The sequence below is a fragment of the Hoplias malabaricus genome, chromosome 4 (assembly GCF_029633855.1).
Source record: "Hoplias malabaricus isolate fHopMal1 chromosome 4, fHopMal1.hap1, whole genome shotgun sequence".
In the NCBI taxonomy this organism is placed as follows: Eukaryota; Metazoa; Chordata; class Actinopteri; order Characiformes; family Erythrinidae; genus Hoplias; species Hoplias malabaricus.
This window is the reverse complement of record NC_089803.1, coordinates 51,627,990-51,648,117: the sequence shown is the minus strand read 5'-3', so window position 1 is coordinate 51,648,117 and position 20,128 is coordinate 51,627,990. Positions and strand designations below refer to the sequence as shown.

The following is a 20,128-nucleotide window of genomic DNA, read 5'->3' as shown; positions in this document are numbered from 1 at the left end:
CACACAGTAACATTTGTGCTTTTGATAATAATAATAATTTTGTGAAGACTGATTAAATTCAGATTCCTTATAGATTTTCATTACTTTGACTTGACTGATCTAATTAAGATGAATTAAAATGCATTTTACAGGAATGAAGGAGACAAAGAAAACGTTGGAAAAAAGAACAATGGGTTTGCGTTGGCTTGAGATATTTTTCTTATTACTGGAACAAGATGATTTGCAAGCATTTAAAAGATTAAAAAAAAGGTTATCCAGCTCTCCCTTCAGGCATGAGTCATTTCCTAAACTGTCTTAGCAGAAACATTTCTATGGAAGAGCATATGCAACGAGTCATCTCATGCCAAAAGTTGTTGAAAAGGCAAAGATAGCTTGGAGTAATTAGGCAAGGTTTACTGTTCAGGAGATGACAGTAGGATTAACTATATTAAACCTGAAGATTAAATGATTAAAATTCCAGACGTTACAAATAGCTTGGCTGATTTCTCCTGCAAACAAACATTGATTTTATCAGATGCTCCTAAATTAAGCTACCCAAAAATAGTGTGAAGATTACTTTAAATCAAAATGATATCCACTTGCTTTGCTATCTCCTGGTGATCTAGAGTGATTCTGGGAAACTGGGTCTTACAAGTTTGTTTTTATTCTCGTTTGTATTTTTACTGGGTTATTTATGGAACAGAGTGAGATACTTTTGATATGGACTTGTTGATGTGTATTTGGAACATGCACTAAAGGCTTTAGGTCATTCAGCTGGCTCTGGATTTGACAATTTGAAAAACATCTCTTACAATCAAGATGGAAGTTAGCATCTAGTGCCACTTACCTTAAAGTCAAAGCTGCAAAGACTGACGGCATCATCGTCTTTTTCTCTGCGCTTACGTTTCTGTGGAGAGATAAAAGTCTTTTAACATACAAAGAGTGGACAGGAACATATCAAATCTTAACACCTCACTATTAAGTAAGTATTAACTATTCGGCAACAAAATTTGTACATGTATTTTAGTAGGTGAAATTATAAAGTGATTTCTTATAAAGGTCTGCTTCAAACACGTTAAAGCTCAAAAGCAGTTCTTACATGTCCCTTTGTCTTTTCTCTACCTCCCCCGTTCCATTATGCAAGATTAGTTGTAAAGTGTTTGAAAATGTTTAAAGACCTCTATCCAGCCTTAAATTAAGACTAAAAACGAAACATTTGCTTTCTCACATTAACAGATTGTGTTATCAATAGCTTTTCTATATTAATCAACATATAAATATAATTCAATTTGTGAAAATATGCAAGAAAAGGGAATGAAATAGGTTTAAAACTGTGCATTTTAGGCTTTGCTATAAAAATGGAATGTATAGGCCAATGTGAGCTTTTGAAAAAACAAATAACCTGAGCTTTATTTGATGTTTTTCTTAATATATGAGATTAAAGTTTAATAGATAACTGTAAAACACAATGAAGTTTATCCATAAGAGCAGCATACAAGTGCACAAGTCCTTTAGAATCCGTATATATAAACTGTGGTGTGTACAACATATACATGTAACATATTCAATCTATTATATATTATTCATTCACTTTACTTTGTATAATTTATAATTTAAGTTCTCCACAACACTAAACAAAATAGTATTCATGAATATTAAAAACAGCGGTCCAACGCTAAGCTTGTGTACATGGCCTGCTCAGAACTATGGGGGAAAAAATAAATAAATAAATAAATAAAAAGGACAAATCCACTCCCATGTTTAAGAGAGCTGTTTTATTGACTCGGATGGAAAGCAAAACAACAGCCTAGAGTGCTCTACATCCTGAACACACATGATGACAGATCCAGTATTTGCTCTAATCTGAGTTGGCTACAACACATCACAGGAGTTTGCAGTGCCATTATAAACAGAAATGTTCAGGCACTGGTACACCAGTCTAAATTTTACCCATTAACATGGAATCTGTCTAAAAACATGTATGAAAATTTTCCCTGCCATACTTAGGGACCAGAGTACAGAAATGAATACAGTTTAAGAGGATAATACTTATTACCTCGAACCTACAGTAACAAACAGTACTAATGTGGATAACCAAAAGTATAGCTTGGAAACTAAGAAATAACAACCCCCCCCCCCATCCCCAATTCTTTCTTTCCACAAATTAATCTATCAGGAATTATTGGGGCACCAACAGCAAATCCTCTTTTAATTACCTCCATAATCAAGATTAAAGTTTGAAAGTTTGTAACAAAAAAGGTCAGGAAATCCAACACCTTCTTAATACTAGAGGTGTATGAGAGCCATCTTTAATGCAGGGTGTCAGTGGGAACTACTGAATACCCTTAAACCAGCATTACCCCTCTGGCTCCCCAATCTGCCTCAACTCAGGCAACGGAAGAGTTCCCACATGAAAAGGCTCTTTCCCTCATTCACCTTTGAATATGCTGGCAGAGATATAAAGGGGGTGGGTGAAATGTGCCCATCTTTTACTGAACTTAACAGGGGTTTGAAGGTGAGATAATGAAACTTCAATTGGACCCTTAATAAGTTCCATGTGTTAAAATGATGAGCTAATGCGTACATACATTCTAGAGAAAAAAGACCCCTCCATATCAAAGCAATCGTTTGGCACACGATGAAGCAACCCCTTCTTCTATTCCTCCCTCTCTTCAGATGAATGATGGACAGAGTTTCACTTGGCCTTCATAAAATGTGAAATGCTCCAGGCTTTTTTATTCCCTTTCTAATCTCCCCTTCTGCTCTCTGTTCTTAATAAGAAACCAGTTTACGTTTACCTCAAATGGCACTAACTAATCCAAAGGGAATGGTAGCCTTGTTGATTCTATTATGATGGAAAAAGAGAACTAGAGAAAGACGGCTTTGTGGTTATTTGTATAAGATGGGTTAAACTCACACGTTGGAATTACAGCGCACATAAAAGTATTAAACTTGACAATTTAAAACAAACAGTTACAGTTCTACAAGATGTCTCCACAGCATCTTGCTACTAGTTGTTTAAAACACTTAGAAATATACACCAGTTGATTATTTGATTTTTCAGAAACGAATTAACTCCTAGCAATTTAGAAGCTAGGTTAGCTAGCTAATTTTTCACTCTTTCAAAGAAAATATAAGACCTGGAGAAAAGAGCAATTGCTTAATGATGGATATTGTATTTGTAATACAAAATCCATTCATCCATGTTCAGGCCCACCCTTGTTAACGTTCATTTTGAACCTTTTGCGTGCTCAGTTCAAAGCCTCCAAAATAAAAGAGCACAGTCAGAAAAAGGAGGATTTCACCAAGGGATTTAGACAGTGACTTATATGTTTAGGAAATGGGAAGGACACTATGGGAACAGCAGAGAAACAAAACAAAGTAAGTAACTTGTTAAATCAGAAGTGAAGCTAATGGAATAGCAAGACAGCTTAAGTGAGAATGAACAGATCAGCGCTGTCGCTTGCTTGTGAGCAAGGTTAAAGTGTGGGACAGGAAGAGAATTTTGAGCTGCATATAAATGCACACATTTGAACGCTACTGGATCTTGTTTGTATCACAAAATCTACAAACACTTTCAAACCTCCTAGAGTCTAAGGGGATGTAAAAAGAGTTTATTGATAAGCACATCATATCTATTAGTTTTATATCTTCTACTACAAATGGTAATCAACCCTAATCCTGGAGGGCCACGTTCTATAACTTTTTGTGATTACCCTGCCAATACAACTACTAAACTTGGTATTATTGTAGGAGTTAAATCTTGCGTTTATGCAGATATACACCAATCGACCATAACATTAAAACCACCTCCTTGTTTCTACAGCCATTGTCCATTCTCCACTGCTCCACTGACCATATAGAAGCACTTTATAGTTCCACAATTACACACTGTGGTCCATCTGTTGCTGTACATACTCTGGTCCTTCATCTATGGACACAGGGTGCTGCCCATGGGACGCTGTTGGCTGGATATTTTTGGTTGGTGGACTATCCTCAGTCTAGCAGTGACAATGCTGTGTCTGATCCACTTATACCAGCACAAACCACACTGACCTCTCTGACATCATCATGTTAGTGTCATTGCATCCCTGAGAATTGTCAGGAACAACAACCAAATCATCATGTATGGCCACTTAGCCAACTGTGTAGCATGGCTATTATAATGTTAAGCTGTAAAGAAATGGTCATCATCTCAGCTCATGAGAAGGCAGCGATACATATGGAGAATTTTGCAATCTTTCAGGTACAGTGTTAAGAACGCCCAAGTCTGCCTCTGACCTGCTGGCACTCATTGCCTTTGTTGCTTAGAAGTGAGATTGTAAAGTAAGAATATCAGGGTCAGAACAAATCAGTAACGATTTGTTGTGTGGGTTGGGGGAAAATGCAGTCCAGAGAAGGTAAATAAGTGTTCCTTACCCATAGCAGGAGTCTTACAGATAACAGATTTTCATCTCAAAATAGAACATTTCATGAGAACGTGAGGAGTTTGCATCTCTAAATAAGGCAGTTTAGGACACAGCTTGACTGTTGCAAACAATAAACATTATCAAAACGCTGCATAGTTTAACACTCCAAAGATTTTAGACAACAGGTGTTGTGCCTAACAATATGCATGCACATCTCACAGGTATATGAAAGCAGTTTGTCCTGTTCCTATTCAAATACACAGCATACATATTTTTAGCTTACAGATTCAAATCTACCCATTACTTAAAAACAGAAACAAATCACAATTATTCCCAGTATCCTGCACACTGCAGTTTGTTCACTTTTACTGTCCAATCCATGGATTCCAGGTTTTAGAATGCTCACCTACAATTATTTTTTCCCATGCTTATCAAGCACGTAAACAAAGGATTGTTCCAATCCTACAGTTACACCCTAAGTTTGCTGTGGCCGTTTATGATCCGACCAACAACCAGCTACCGTTAACATCTACGGTTACTCATTGAGCCCATCATATGAGTACGCAAACCACCCACTGCATCAGTAGCTCTTCACAGGGGCCATCAGGCAGGCACCACCCCTCATTGGTGTTTTGCTGAATTAAGCCCACGCCACCTCCTTAATTGTCAACAGTGAAAGCTGGCATCCCAGACCCACCCCACTCCAAGCCAGCTTTACAGTCCTACCTTAGCTTTAAGTATCAACAACTGTAAATCTACACTGGCCTCCCTGGTGACTAAGGCTGTACCTAGCCCCACTGGCACCGTTAATGCATGCTCAGTGCTACCAGTTCCATGTGATCTTTACGTGCTACATCACCAAACACCACAACAGCACCCCTACAGTGCATTTCCCCAACTAGTCTGTGTTGTATCCACAACCACTGACTAGACCTTTCAGCTGTTTCTGATAACTCCTTCACAGCTGCCCTTAGTTTCCAGCCCGAGTTGCTTGTGGAAACTACACAACACATGAAAAAAGGGCAAAAAAATACTTACTGCTTCAACTTGTGTCCTCGTGTCTATTTCAGCTCACTCTGCTGTGTAAATTCAGTCATATGATGTCCTTACTGGGAACACTGAGCTAGATTTTTCTTATAGCTAGGCAACCATCTACCTGTGAGCCATGTGCCGTTAAGCATTGCCCATTTCTCACGAGAGTCCTTTGCCCCGTGATTCAGAAGTTGCTTAGTGCAGTAAACCAGAAGAGGACCCAGCGTAGCTGCAACAGAGGATCTATTCACCCTATTACAACTCAGTGGAACATTACAATCATTTAGAAGCTGTAATTTTAAGGTAGAAATACTACATAGAATTGGGGCCGATTTGGCTAACTGAAAGAACACCTGGCTCCAATAAGAAAGCTTTCAACTAAAACACAGAAAATTTATTATGAAAATCCTTAAATAAATCCAACATAGAGCATGGTTAAAATGTTTGTTGTTAGCGGTCAGCTTTGTTAAAAATGTGGTGCAAATATGAACTAAATTGAAAAGTAATAAAAGAATAAAAAAAGTGTCATGACAAAGTTAAAAGATAAATGAAAACAAGCAATAATGTCTAAACAGAAGAACGTTAACACTGTAAATGTCCCAAATTAATTACATTTATCCACATGGATCCATCCTGCCAAACTCTTCTATTAATTATTCAAGAAATCTGGAACCAGTCTGATGTAGAAAACTGTTTTTCATTAGTGAAGTCCACGCCTTAAAAAATTCAGGCAGATGAGGAAGGAACACCAAGGTGCTAACTGATGTTCTGGGTCATGAATCCATAAATTTCCCTCAACACTGAATCATCCCATAATTTATTCCTCTGCTGGATCAGAAAAAAATGCCATTAACTCATTTCTTTTACTTAAGTTTGTCTTTAAGTATGGTTACCTGTCTTTGAGGAAAATTTTGTGAAGGTATTTTCTTCAACTACAAGAAGAAAATAATGCAAATTGGATTTTTACCAAACTATTCCTTTAAGATAATAATTTCTATTTTTTTTAATGCTCAAGAGACAAACAGACACAAAGTAATGTGTGATGATGTCTACTCACCAAAGTGAAGTCCCACTGAGGACCAGGTGTTAGAAATGTGAAGGAACTTCCTCTTCTCAATGGAGGCCTAGAGAGAGAGAGAGAGAGAGAGAGAAATAAGAGCTAGGAAATAACATGTCATTAAACCATATAACTCGTGAAATATTACTATATGCAAAGGTTTGTGAACTAAATCACAAACATCAACCTGAGCTAAATACAATTTATTACAGTTCAAAGGGTACAAATCACTGTAGATTTTTCCCAAGTTGAACAAGCTAAAACAATGACCAAAACAAACAGAAGTTTCAGCCCAGTACGCCTAGAATTGTGCAAAGTGGAAATTTGTGTGCACCAGCAACCATATACTTGCATCCCTCCACCACCAAACCTAAATTTATACTAATACCTACCCAGGCCACCGTGCAAGTAGATGGAGAAAGTTAAGTGTATTTAGACAACCTAACAAAGATTACAGTACATACCACAACCCAAGCCTGGTGTAGCACTGCTTTCTGTGATGCTGCATCTTCAGCCGTAGAGTATAAAGGTAGCGAGAGAAAGAAACAGAGCTGTCAACCATGAGAGCTGTCTCACAGAAGGGTTTTAACTCTTCTGACTTTTGTGTTCTATGTCTAGTTCATTTAGAAGAACCAACGTACTACCCCCGTTGTTTTCCTGGCTGCCTCCCACTTTTTCTGTTTCCAGCGGCCCACAAAAGCTCTGCACCAACTCTCTTTATTTGGGGCCTGGTAACAACTGTGCCTGTGAGGTCATGTTTGCACAGATAACAAGAGTCCTTTTTTTGGATGCACAGGTGAGGCCCCCACAAACAGTAAAAAAAAAAATTCTCATTCATCAGCTTATCTGCATTCTAAAAGCCTGACCACTCAAAGTCCCCAGCATCTGAGTGGATCAGGAAAAAGAACACAGACGAAATAGATTTTTCTCCCATGCATGTTCAATCTTATGAAACTAATGACTTTTTCTACACATGTTTTGTGGGGAAAAAAATGAACAAAACCTTACTTATATAAGCATTAATAGTCGGCAAGGATGACTTTTAAAATTCAATATTTTTAATTCCAAGTAACTAATACATGAAAGTTCGGAATTAGATTCAGTTTTAACGTTTCTACATTAATCTTTACTTGATGTATCTGTAATCCATGCACAGCCAGCATTTTTGGTTTACTCAACGCCCATTTTCTGCCTGTAATTTAAAGACAGTGGGAAAGTATCAAAGGAGAGAGAGTTTCAGTCAAAAGAGACTTACTTAATGTAAGGGAATTATATTCTGTGGTCATTCTTATCAGCAAATAACTGTATTTAGATTTTAAACATTTTAAATGAAGACACATTGTCACTGTCTACAGAAAATAAAAATGTATATCCTTAATAGTGACTGTTTCGTTTAGTGTAAATAAATAGTCATGTGAAATTGCATCATTTTTAACATACAAAAGAGGCAAAAAGGGGGCGGGGGGCTTACTGGATAATCTGCTACAGTACAACTCAGTACAAGACATCTTACCTGTTCAGCAAGAAAAAAGTCAACAAAGCCTAGTTTTTTAATCCTCTCAGGTCACAGAGCTATTAGCACTATTTTCAATCCTTGAGTCTGTAATGCTGTCATTTTGCTTTGATCCTGCCTTTCTTTGATTTGATGATAAGTGAATGAACAGACAAAAACTGAGCTTGCTGTTTTAATATCACCATGTTTACAGTAGCTCTTACTATATTTAGTTCCATTAAACAAGCAGTATTTGCTCAAAAACACAAAGTGCATGTAACGTACTTAAAGAAGAAAACACCCACCCCAAAAAACAACTCTTATCAATAGATTCGACTCTGCAGAGACACACACACCAGAACACCGATATAATTTATTATGAATGTTCTTCATATTCCTAGTATATTGAGCTGTATGAGCACATTACATTTCATTTTGAGCAAACTTCTTTAAACAGCCTAGCAACTCTGCCCTTGCCATTTCTCTCACTCAAAGATGTTCATCCTTTTGTTACTTAAAGTGCTCAGGGTATGTGTGCAGGTGGAATAGAATGGAGAGGAGCTGAAAAACAGGAAAAAGCAAATGTCCATTAATGCTTGATTTCCTTCTGCACCAGCAAGTACTAATTTAATGGAAACAGAAAATAGAAGGGGAAGTCCGTGAGCAAACAGGATTCTTATAAAAGCCGAACAATTAGTACAGCTTTTGCAAACTCCTGTTAAAGCTGTTAAAGTTTGTGAATGAAAAAGTGATGCAAAAATCAACAACTGTCAATTAGGTGAAGATTCAAGTGAGTAACCTGGGAACTTCGACTTTTGGAATTTAAAGACAACTGCTGTTACAGTAAATCACCCAATGCCTACTATTGCATAATACAAGAACCAGAATTAATTACAAGAAACAAAATGACTCAGAGGAACTAACATGGCCTTTAGGTCTACTGACACTTGATTCCTATGTAAAGTAAGTGGTGTTTGTTTATGAAGAAGGGCTGGGGGCTGGCATACACACACACACGACATATTTGATATTAGATGTACAGTGATGGAGGTTCCTTTAGTAAAGCAACAGAGTGGAAAGGTTGTGGGTGGTCTGGACAGCCAAAGTAGAAAGGTCAAAGTAGAGACCAAACCTACTTGGGTAACTGAAGTCTCCCACACAAAACCTAAAATTGCCCCTCTACCCTCCTAACATATGTAAAGGAAGATGATCTGTGTTATAAGAAAAAGATGAGATCACACGCAACAAAGCCATGGATGAACTAGGGATCATATCACCATAAAATTTGTAATGCAAGGTTGAGCAACCTGAATGCAAACTAACACCCAGGAAAGAGAATATGATATGAGTGAGAGAAAAAGAAAGACTGAATGATAGTGCCTTTAAGGCTGGGAAGGACTTTAGAATGACCTCAGCATTCTGCCTTCTGATCAAAGAGAGGATGTTTAACTTGCTTGCGGGGGTTTTGTCATTAGTGCTAAAACTTGCTAGAAATACTCTAGTTCTGTCTTACCTATTTTCCCAGCAATAAGCCGAAGTCCTTAATAACTCACACTAAGATTTTACCACCAGCATAATAAATGGCTTGTGCTGAGACACCAAAAAATTCAGTTGAAATATCTGTGGATATTTGTATAATTACATGGTAATATACACACACACCCCATTATTTTAGGACTTACATTTTGACAAAATTGTGCAAAATATCAATTAAAAACAGAGTGAAATAGTATAATGTAAACCCTATATTTTAACACTGTACAAAGACGTCACGTTGAAATTTAAACATTTTATTACCTGAACATATATGCCCATTCTGATCTAAATTCTCATGTTTCAAAATGTTGGGACATGGGCAACAAAACTAGCAAACATCTCACAACTAGTGATGGTTTGCACCAAAAACCGGCTTTTAATTTTGTTATGATATGAAATTTTTCATATACTGGCCATACCGGTTTTAAAAAGCCTATCCATGTCCGGAAGGCAGCCCGGGGTTAAACTGTTTCATATGGGGACATTTTTCATCTCTGTGCCGCTAAAGAAGCATGGAACTTGGAGTTGTTGAGTGCAGTGAAAGTGGACAGGGGAAGTTCTGAACCAGAAGTTGTACCAGACATTGAAGTAGATGATGACCCAGAAGAACTTTTGCCAAAAAAAAGGACTGTGTCTGTTGTCTGAAAGTACTTTGGGTTTAAAAGGTCAGCCGTGGATCAAACAAACACTTACTGGGATATTTCTTTATTAATGCCCATCTGTTTTGCCTATAAAGCTTACTCAGTAAAACGCACCCACTCACAATGGATTCATTAATAGCCCATAAACATACTAAAAGAACATTTGATAGAAGACCAGATAAACATAGCTTGCCTGGAACCAATATATGCTTTTATCCGCAAACCTTTATTTTGAAAATGCGCCACTGAGATTAACTCATTTTAGCTGCAAGTCAGACACAGTGGGTCTCCTTTCAGCCTTAATTACAGAGCCTGTTCAAATATAAAGCTGCTCTAATCTTCAACTTCACTGGCTTCCGATTCACTGTCAGAGTCTGGTTTATAACGTAACCAGCTCTGGGCTTGAGGTCAGTAACGAGAGCACAACAGATAACCATGACAACTAATTACAGTAATGAAGCAGCTTGTATATAACTGTTAGGGAAGCAGTTATACCATTTTTTAGGGTGATAGGGTACAGGTGGGGCTCTGAAATTCCCCTTCGTCTGAGGTGGGAAATGACAGAAAAAGTTTGAGAACCACTGACTTACTATTAATACTTTAGCTCGACAGTATTTGCAGTATTACTGCTGGGAGTTGCACTTTGTTGTTATTTACAGTTATTGTTATTATTTATTTGTTTAAATGTTATTAAATAATGAAGATATTTGGGACTTCTTCAGTGCAATACAACCACTAACAAGCAGCCCTGGCTATTTTGTATCTAGTTACCTCTTATTTGTTTTAATATGTTGTAAATTAATGAAGATAAAGTTTTCTTTAAAAAAATAAGAGAGATTTAGAGTAGCTGGTTTACATAATTTGTGAAAAAATAAGTTGTCTGAAAAATGTGAAATAAAAGGTTCTACATTTTCACAGCAATGGTCATGCCATGATTCCTTCACTAATTTAGAGCCACCCTCTGAAAACTGATGACAACTGTGGGGCCATGCAAATATGTATTATATGTAATACTAATTTGGAAATGTTTTACCCATTAATGTGTACAATTTTCAAGTCAAATACAGTGAAACCGATATATATAAAAAAATACCATGATATAGAATTTTTGTCATACCGCCCAGCACTACTCACAACTAATTAGGTTCATTAGCATCAGGTCTGTAACATGGTTATGCATAGAAAAAAAAAGATGCAGGGCCTTTTAGAATTAAAACAAGGATGGGTTCACCAGTCTGTGAAGACATGAATAAGGAAATATTGAAACAATTCAAGAAAAACTAACCTAGAATAACAGACAACTTGGGGATGTCATCATTTTTAAAATCAGACACGACTGGACGAAAAGGCCAAAATTTATATCACAATATATTGCTTTATTTCAGTCAATACTAAATAATTCTGCTATAATTTTAAACAATAAAAAAAGCCACAGAGAATCTAGCAACAACTGAAAGCAACATGACATCACCAGTAAACCACTTGGCTGTCAATATTAATATTTTTATACTAACTTTAAAACCGGTTTCCTCCCACAGTCCAAAAACACACGTTTGTAGGTGGATTGGCGACTCAAAAGTGTCCGTAGGTGTGAGTGTGTGAGTGAATGTGTGTCTGTGTTGCCCTGTGAAGGACTGGCGCCCCCTCCAGGGTGTGTTCCCGCCTTGCGCCCAATGATTCCAGGTAGGCTCTGGACCCACCGCGACCCTGAATTGGATAAGGGTTACAGATGAGTGAATGAATGAATTTAAAACTGATAAAAACTGATGGCAGTGCCCTGTAATGACCGTCAGTCAGAGACAGATGCTGTAATATATTGAAAACGTGTATAAAGTCATATAACTGTTATTGAAACATTTTTTGGTGATATATACTAATACGGAATTATTGTCCAGCCCTACACAATTCTTTAGTGAAAATCACTTAGGACTATGTTTGAAAACATTGTCTGTGAACACAATTTGTGGCCATGTCCAAAAATGCCAGTTTAAACACTATGGTACATTAATGCACATGGCATGGGTTACTTGCACATCTTTGAAGGCACAGATCAAACTACAGATTTGGACAGATTTTAGACTCATTGTTCATTCTCTCAGGTCTATTGATCAGGTTTTTTTTTTGTGTGTGTGTGGGGGTGGGTGTCTTGTTTATTTCAGCAAGACAAGGCCAATCCACATTCTGCAATCATGAATTAAGTGCACATAAGAACTACATAGGAGCTGTCCACTTATATAAAATGTGTGATATTTACATAGTTATTGTGGAATATGTCTAATTACACAAATATTTATCCAGTTCAAATAATAAAATAATTACCCATGATCAATTTACATGAGAGAAAATATGCTGCTACAATTATCAAATTAACTTTTCATGCAATTACATGATGCAAAACTGAAGTGGATAAACATGAGGCTACTAGGGATGGGTAGTATCCACATTTTAATACCGACATACGGTTTCAAAATTTTGTTGTGTATACAGTATTACTTTAGGGTGAATGTGGGTGTGTGGGGGCTGCGCTGTCAAGCTGAGCTGAGCCTTATTTCTGTGAGCACAAAGTAAAGTGAAGGGTTTCCTGCATGTTTGTGCTGTGCAGTTTAACTCAGCAAAGCCCAACAGTGTACACCAACACGTGTTGATGATTTAAAAAATAAATAAATAAATAAAATAACTTTTCTTAGGGAGCAAATATCAGTGACTGGTTTAGGAGGAAGAAAAAAAATGTTCAAAACATGAGAACTAAGATGGTTCTAAATAGTGATGCACGAAATATCAGCAGCTGATATATTATTTGCCAATATGTGGATTTTTTTTTAGTTATTTTACATTTACATTTATGCATTTGGCAGACGCTTTTATCAAAGCGACTTACAAAAGAGGATCTAACATTCAAACTACAGCACAATTTATACAAAATACCTTACATTGAGTGCAATATGCAGGAAGTAATAAGTGCATTAAAGAAAGACTTTCAGTGCAAAAGATACTCTCGGAAGAGTTGGGTTTTCAAGGATTTCTTGAATGCGGAGAGGGTTTCTGTTGCTCTGGTGGTGCTTGGAAGCTCGTTCCACCAGCGTCGTACCAGAGATGAGAATAGCCTCGACTGACCTGTACCGGGGGTTGGCCTTTGAGGAACGGAGAGGGCGGGCGCTAACGTATGGTTTTAAGTCTATTGAGATAGATGGGAGCAGAGCCAGTGAAGACACTGAAGGCCATCATTAGTGATTTATGCGAGCAGCTAAGGGTAGCCAATGCAGCTCAACTAATAGGGGCGTGACATGTGCTCTTTTAGGCTGGTTGAAAACCAGGCGTGCTGCAGCATTCTGGATCATCTGTAGCGGTCTCACAGCACAGGCCGGAAGACCTGTCAGGAGAGCGTTGCAATAGTCAAGACGGGAGATTACTAACGTTTGAACAAGAAGCTGTGTTTCATGTTGAGTTGGGTATGGCCTAATCTTCCTTATGTTGAATAGGGAGAAGCGGCACGATCGAGCTACAGCGGTAACGTGATCTGTGAAGGTCAGCTGGTCATCAACCATGACACCTAGGTTTCTTACAACCTTGGTGGGAGCCACTGATAGGGACTCTAGCTTGATGCTGATGTTGTGGAGAATAGCTTGCTTGGCTGGGAGGACCAGCAGTTCAGTTTTGGATAAATTCAATTGGGGGTGATGTTCAGTCATCAATGTAGATACGTCAGAGAGTTATTGTCATCGGTCCAATAATAGGAAATTTAGCCGACATTACAACCAATAACAACCCTCTAGAAACCATTTATGCATAACCAGCAGTAAATCTTTGATAATTATTGATTATTAATATTGGTATAATCTACTCCAAGATGCTAATTATCAGTTATCATATCAGCAAAAAAAAAAAAAATAAAAAAAATAAAAAAAAAAAAAAATAAATAAAAAAAATTTCTAAATCAGTGCATCCCTAGTTCTACACTATTAAGAAACAGAGCTGGCCAGCTAACAGGCACTTGATTTAGCACACCACAGCACATCATTTTCCAGCGAACTGAGGCTCAAAACAATAAGAGAATGAAGCCTCATACATGTGAGCACAAAGTTGGGTGAAGGGTCTTCTGAGTACTTTGTTTTTATCCTACTTCCTCTCGTAACCCTCAGCGCTAAACTCACAACGGCTGTAGGCTACTGGGCTAGTTTTTCTCCACCCATTTTCAGAGTGTGACATCTCCAATCAGTGAGCTACCACTGCGCATCCTCCCTGTGGCTCACTTAAATGCACAAAGATGTTTAGCCATGTTCTTAAAGACACAGAACAGAAACTTGACACGTGGTTAAGAGAAGCACACACGTGGTTAATACTGCCCTCATTTTGAGATACCATCCACATTTTTAAATAAATAGTAGCTGTATATGGTATAATTTTTATACTGCCCAACCCTAAAGAAGCCCTACACAAACTGTAACAATGACAATGGTAGTTGCAATCTTGCATAAGTTGTTCATGTATAATTTCACTTACTAGAGACAGCATGTTCCTAAAATTAAAACCTGTTAAATGTTCCTACTCTTTCGGTATTCCTCTAATAATGAAAATTTACCATGGCTGATTTTTTTTGTTTTTGTTTTGAGTACTCATTATTTCCCTGAGTCTGGCAGGAGGTACTGAAAGTACCCAAGATGACGAAGGAAACTGGCCACTTATGCCAACATAAACTCTTCGCTTCTCATCTTGGTTTACAACGGAACAACCTTTTCATGCTCTCCATGGCCTTTCACAGGACTTACTGGAGAGATCTGCTAAATATATATTAGACCAGTACTATATTTGGATCAGTTTTGGACACAAATTCTTGGCAGAACTGAAGGCTCCAAATAATAGGATTACAGTTAATTCAGGTGTATTAGAGATTAACTAAATTCATGTTTAGTTGCAGAAAAAGGATGACATTTACAGATAAGCTCATGTACACAGTACAGTTAAACCATGAAGTTCCTGTGATAACAATGTGCTATATTTATGACTAGAATCACAGCCTTTAACGTCTTAAAAACATGCCATCCTGTGATCAGTGTGAATAGAGTTCCACCCAGTGGAAGAAAGACGAATTGCAATATAATCTAACTTAAATCCATAAACCAGACTTGGCAACAATAATTTAGAGTATTCATGAAAATTTAGTCTATTTACGCAACAAATGTTTGTTACGTAGCTGATGTGTTGAATCAGATATATTAAACATGGAAAAGTATCACTTGCCTGTAAACAAATGTTTTCAAATGGGCAACATCCTGGAACAGGGAATTTCTGGCTTTTGTGAAAAAATAATAATATAAAGATTGTTAAAACTTCAGAACAAAGCAGGGCAAATGAATGAGATACATAATGAATGTCACTTGTGCTATCTACTGTAAATTTTATTTGCCCATTTATATTGTTCAATAATAAGTTGCATGAATTACGGAACTTCAGACCCTGTGTCTATTATTGGCTCAAAGAACTTGCAGCCAATCGTTTAGAATGTCGTTTCAATGCGTCAAAATTAATTTGCATGAAAACCTCAACTTGGTTTGTTGCTTGTCGCTGAATTGCAGCTACAAATCACGTTTGTCGCCTGCTAGTGTGAACACAGGGTAAGAGATAAAAAGGAGTTGGGAACAGACATGTTAACATGAATTTCTGAATTCACAAATCCACACGATTGCCACAAATAAAATTCAACAGGAAAATAACATTTACAATGGTTTCTTAAATAAGTTAGCCCAAAACCCCTGACCATAGCATTTTTCCACATCAATCTTTGGGGGGGGGGGGGAATACTCCCTGTGGTCATCGATTAAACTGAAAACTGACAACCCATATCTGTTACTCAAAATGACAAAGTTAGAAGTAATTTCCAAAGGAAACTATTCCCTAACACCTTAGAATTGGTTCAGATATAAATCTAAAACTTTGCTATCATTCAGTACGTGTGAATATATGAATATGCAATCAGTCCATATTTCTGTCTCCTAGTGCCGTGCCATATCATTAAAAAAATAAATAAATAAATAAGAGAGAGAGAGAGAGAGAGAGAGAGAGAGAGAGAGAGAGAGATAATCTGTCTTGTTTACATAAAGACATCATGCAGTTACCCATATGACATATCTTATTTACATGAACTGTAATGTATGACAGAACGTGGCTCTGAGGCAGTAGAACTTGCTCCAAAAAAATGGGGAATGATTTCAGTCTTGTGGATGTGGTATGGTTACAAAACATCAGATGTACAATAAACCATGGTGTTATGTAAGGCAATAATGGTTCTGTGCTACACTACATATTTATACACTACATATTAAATTAGTGGGCGGCACGGTGGCGCAGCAGGTAGGTGTCGCAGTCACACAGCGCCAGGGACCTAGAGGTGGTGGGTTCGATTCCTGCTCCGGGTGACTGTCTGTGAGGAGTTGGTGTGTTCTCCCCGTGTCCGCGTGGGTTTCCTCCCACGGTCCAAAAACACACGTTGCAGGTGGATTGGTGACTCTAAAGTGTCCGTAGGTGTGAGTGTGTGAGTGAATGTGTGTGTGTCTGTGTTGCCCTGTGAAGGACTGGCGCCCCCTCCAGGGTGTATTCCCCACCTTGCGCCCAATGTTTCCAGGTAGGCTCTGGACCCACCATGAATCCTGAATTGGATAAGCGGTTACAGATAATGAATGAATGAAATATTAAATCAGAATCTTGGTAAGTTAATGTTATTGACAAAATAAACACATGGTTACATTTTTTGTTTGTGTCGCTTCTTCTGAGCGTTTGAAACTGAGCTTTTTATCATATCGCCAAAATACTGTGAAATATTGTGATATCATTTTAGGGCCATATCTCCCACCCCTACTGTCTCCACATAACCCTCCAACAGTCGCCTGCAGCTCATGAGCCGAGCCAAGTAAGTTTATGGCATTGGTTCTGTAGATTAATGACATTAGAAAGCCTGGCTGTTTACATTACCTCGCTTGACTCTTTTTAATCGCTGAATTTTCAAAGCAGATATGCTCCGCCATGACTGTTTATTTCGCCCATGATATACAAAAGTGAAAAAGGTATGTAAGTAAGTAAATATGTTTCACTATTGTGTAGTCTTTTTAAATAACGTTAGATGGGTAGCATTGTCATTCAAATATACCGTTGCAAATTTCCATTTAAAAAAAAAGAACTATAGGCTAAAACATCACTGACTAACGTTTTTTTCTTGTAGGAGTCTAAATTTTGTAGAAAGGCCTCTAATGGAAGCAGGCCTAAAGTGAGCCTAGCAGCTAAGAGTGCTATCTAACTATCAAGTTAAAGCAGTTTAAAATATAAACTGTTGCAAGAAAAAAGTATTCGTCTTTTTAACTGTTAACATTACAAGATATACCATCAGGAGGCTTAAGTAAACTAGCTCAAATTTCACGTTCCACCTTAAACACGTATAAGGTAGTGATACCGTACTCGGCTCCTTATTTGAATTATCCGGTCCGCCTTAAACGGTGTCACAGTAAAAGTATTAAGCGGTTTGGCCAAGTAGAAGGAAGGGGCTTTAATATCTAGACGAACACTGAAGTGAACCTCAATGTTTAAAAAAAAAAACGGGCCACAGAGGGTCGTTTCTCCTCACCGTCTAGGGTCGCTGCTCTCGGGGGACCCGGGCTCTGCGGCCGGTGCTACCACAGACTTTCTCCCCCAGCTAGCTTTCCTCTTCGGCCTCACACTCCGCTCAGTCTCGCACTCAGACAGCGCGCACTGTGGCTCGTCTATGTCCTCCATCGAAAAGAAACCGGACCGAGGCGAAATAAAGAAAAACGGGAAGATAGCTAACTACTGCGCACCACCCAATAAACTGATGAATGTAATATTTTGAAATGATAAACGGGGGAGGGAATGTATCCAAACGGACGATGAGGTTTGAATATGGCGGAACCTTGAATTTGGACCAATAGGAAGGGTGACAGGCCATGGTCGCTAGGATACGGGCTGACATAGGCGGGGTTATGTCTGGCGCCTATTGTTTTGTGACGGAGCATCGCGTTGTTCGATTCCAGAAATGTTGGAGTCGGCTCTGATTCTGATTTAACTGACATTGACCGAGCAAGTCAATTACATTAGCCGGTTTAATCAAACAGTAAATTTATCTGTTTCAGAAATCAGCATACAAGGCAGGGGATTTTGTAAAACCCAAAAAAATATAGCGTTCATTAAACACATGAATATATTAAATCTGTGGAAAGACTTTTGAATCGAGTTTGGAATCGACACCCAGCCACAAAACAACCATATTAACAATGCTCATTTTGAATTGTTTAGGGACAATATTATTATCTTTACTGGTAATAAGTAGCAAAATACAATTGCTTACAGGCCTTCTTAGAATTTGAATATAACCTTATGCAGGATCTTCAGCTAACAGTTTTGACAATAGAGGAATCTATCACATGACTAAAATACTTCTCTGGTCTAGTTAATAGGTATTTCAACCTAAAACAGGAATGAAAAATATGTTTTTTCACATGTTATATATTTAGTGCTGTAATGCATCACAAATTCACAGTGCGTATCCCCCTACATCAAAATCAGTTTACCAACAATAGAGGAGAATATACCTATTTGATATTGGTCTTCCTAGCAGCAACAAGTTCCTCCTGTCATCAGACTACAACTTCAGAAGGATATTTCCTTGTCATTAAGTAATTTTATATATTTTGTGGATTAAAGATGCATAAGTACTCTTGAGACATTGATTAAACCCTGAAAAGAACCCTAGAAGAAGTTTCTCAGAAAAGCCACAATACATTAAACCAGGCATATGTGGATTCATGAATATGCAATAATATCCAAATGGTTTGTTTTACTTGGTTGACAAGTATGCAACACTCACAAATGCACTTCTCTCATCTTTGAGCTCATTTGGCAGGTGGCTCGATTGTCTTAAACACCCCCACACTGGCACCCAAAAGAAAGAAACTACTCCATCTCTGAATGCTCACATTAAAACCAACACATAATACCAATATTCAGAGAAACAATGGCAAAAGAGGAAAAACACCTGATTCATTTTCCACACCCACAACAGTTCAAGTATGACAGCCCAATTGAAGTATTTATATATATGTGTGTGTGTGTGTGCGTGTCATTATATTGTCCTTCATCACCGGTCACTGCCCACAGCCCACAGGACGCTGTTGGCTGGATTTTTTTTGGTTGGTGGAATATTTTGAGTTCAGCAGTAACACAGTGAAATTTAAACACTCCAGCAGCATTGCTGTGTCTGATATATTTTTTTCTAGAGCAAAAAAAAAATAAAACACCACCATTACTGCAGTGCTGAGAATGATACACCATCCAAACCATATCTGCTCTGTGGTGGTCCTGATCACTGAATAACAGGGAGAAAAGGGGCAAACAAAGTATGCAGAGCAACAGACTGACTGCAATCTTTAATTGTAGATTTGTAACATGCTCCAGTATGGTCAGTAGAACTGAGAGAATGGAAAGTGAGCGCACAAACAAAATCATGTTATAATAATAATAAAAAAAGTGATGGGTCACTTTTTTAGTGCAGTTGTCATACACCATTTTAACTGATGTAAGTTTTGGCAGTACATTTGATAGTAAAGGAGCAATCAGTTTTGACACCCGTAATTAAATATTAGCTATCATTATTTATTTAATTTTTTTCCCCTGAATAAACCAATTTATGCTCCATAAGTCAGGTCTGGAGGTTGTAGGTTCAAGTCCTTCTCCCCGTGTCCACGTGGGTTTCCTCCGGGTGCTCCGGTTTCCTCCCACAGTCCAAAAACCCCCACATGTTGGTAGGTGGCTTGGCGACTCAAAAGTGTTCGTAGGTGTGAGTGAATGTGTTAGTGTGTGTTGCCCTTTGAAGGACTGGCGCCCCCTCCAAGGTGTGTTCCTGCCTTGCCTCATCTGAGTAGGCTCCGGACCCACCGTGAACTGCTTAAATGGTTACAGACAAATATTGTACAATAACACT

The 20,128-nt window shown here is 38.0% G+C and overlaps 1 protein-coding gene across 2 annotated transcripts in view; it reads right to left on the bottom strand.

The window, feature by feature from the left end:
- net1 (neuroepithelial cell transforming 1) overlaps nucleotides 1–18,001 on the bottom strand; it is a 29,955-nt gene extending 11,954 nt beyond the window's left edge. Inside the window, exons 1-4 of one of the 2 annotated variants that reach the window (XM_066669212.1) lie at nucleotides 17,759–17,898; nucleotides 6,942–6,985; nucleotides 6,478–6,544; nucleotides 827–886 (exon numbers count right to left, since the gene is read on the bottom strand). In XM_066669212.1, the coding sequence (XP_066525309.1) occupies nucleotides 827–886; nucleotides 6,478–6,544; nucleotides 6,942–6,985 (171 nt within the window). In that variant the 5' untranslated portion in view covers nucleotides 17,759–17,898. Of the gene's footprint in view, nucleotides 1–826; nucleotides 887–6,477; nucleotides 6,545–6,941; nucleotides 6,986–17,758 lie in introns of both variants that reach the window. The other variant, XM_066669211.1, reaches the window with a different exon arrangement.
- Nucleotides 18,002–20,128: the final 2,127 nt, after the last annotated feature.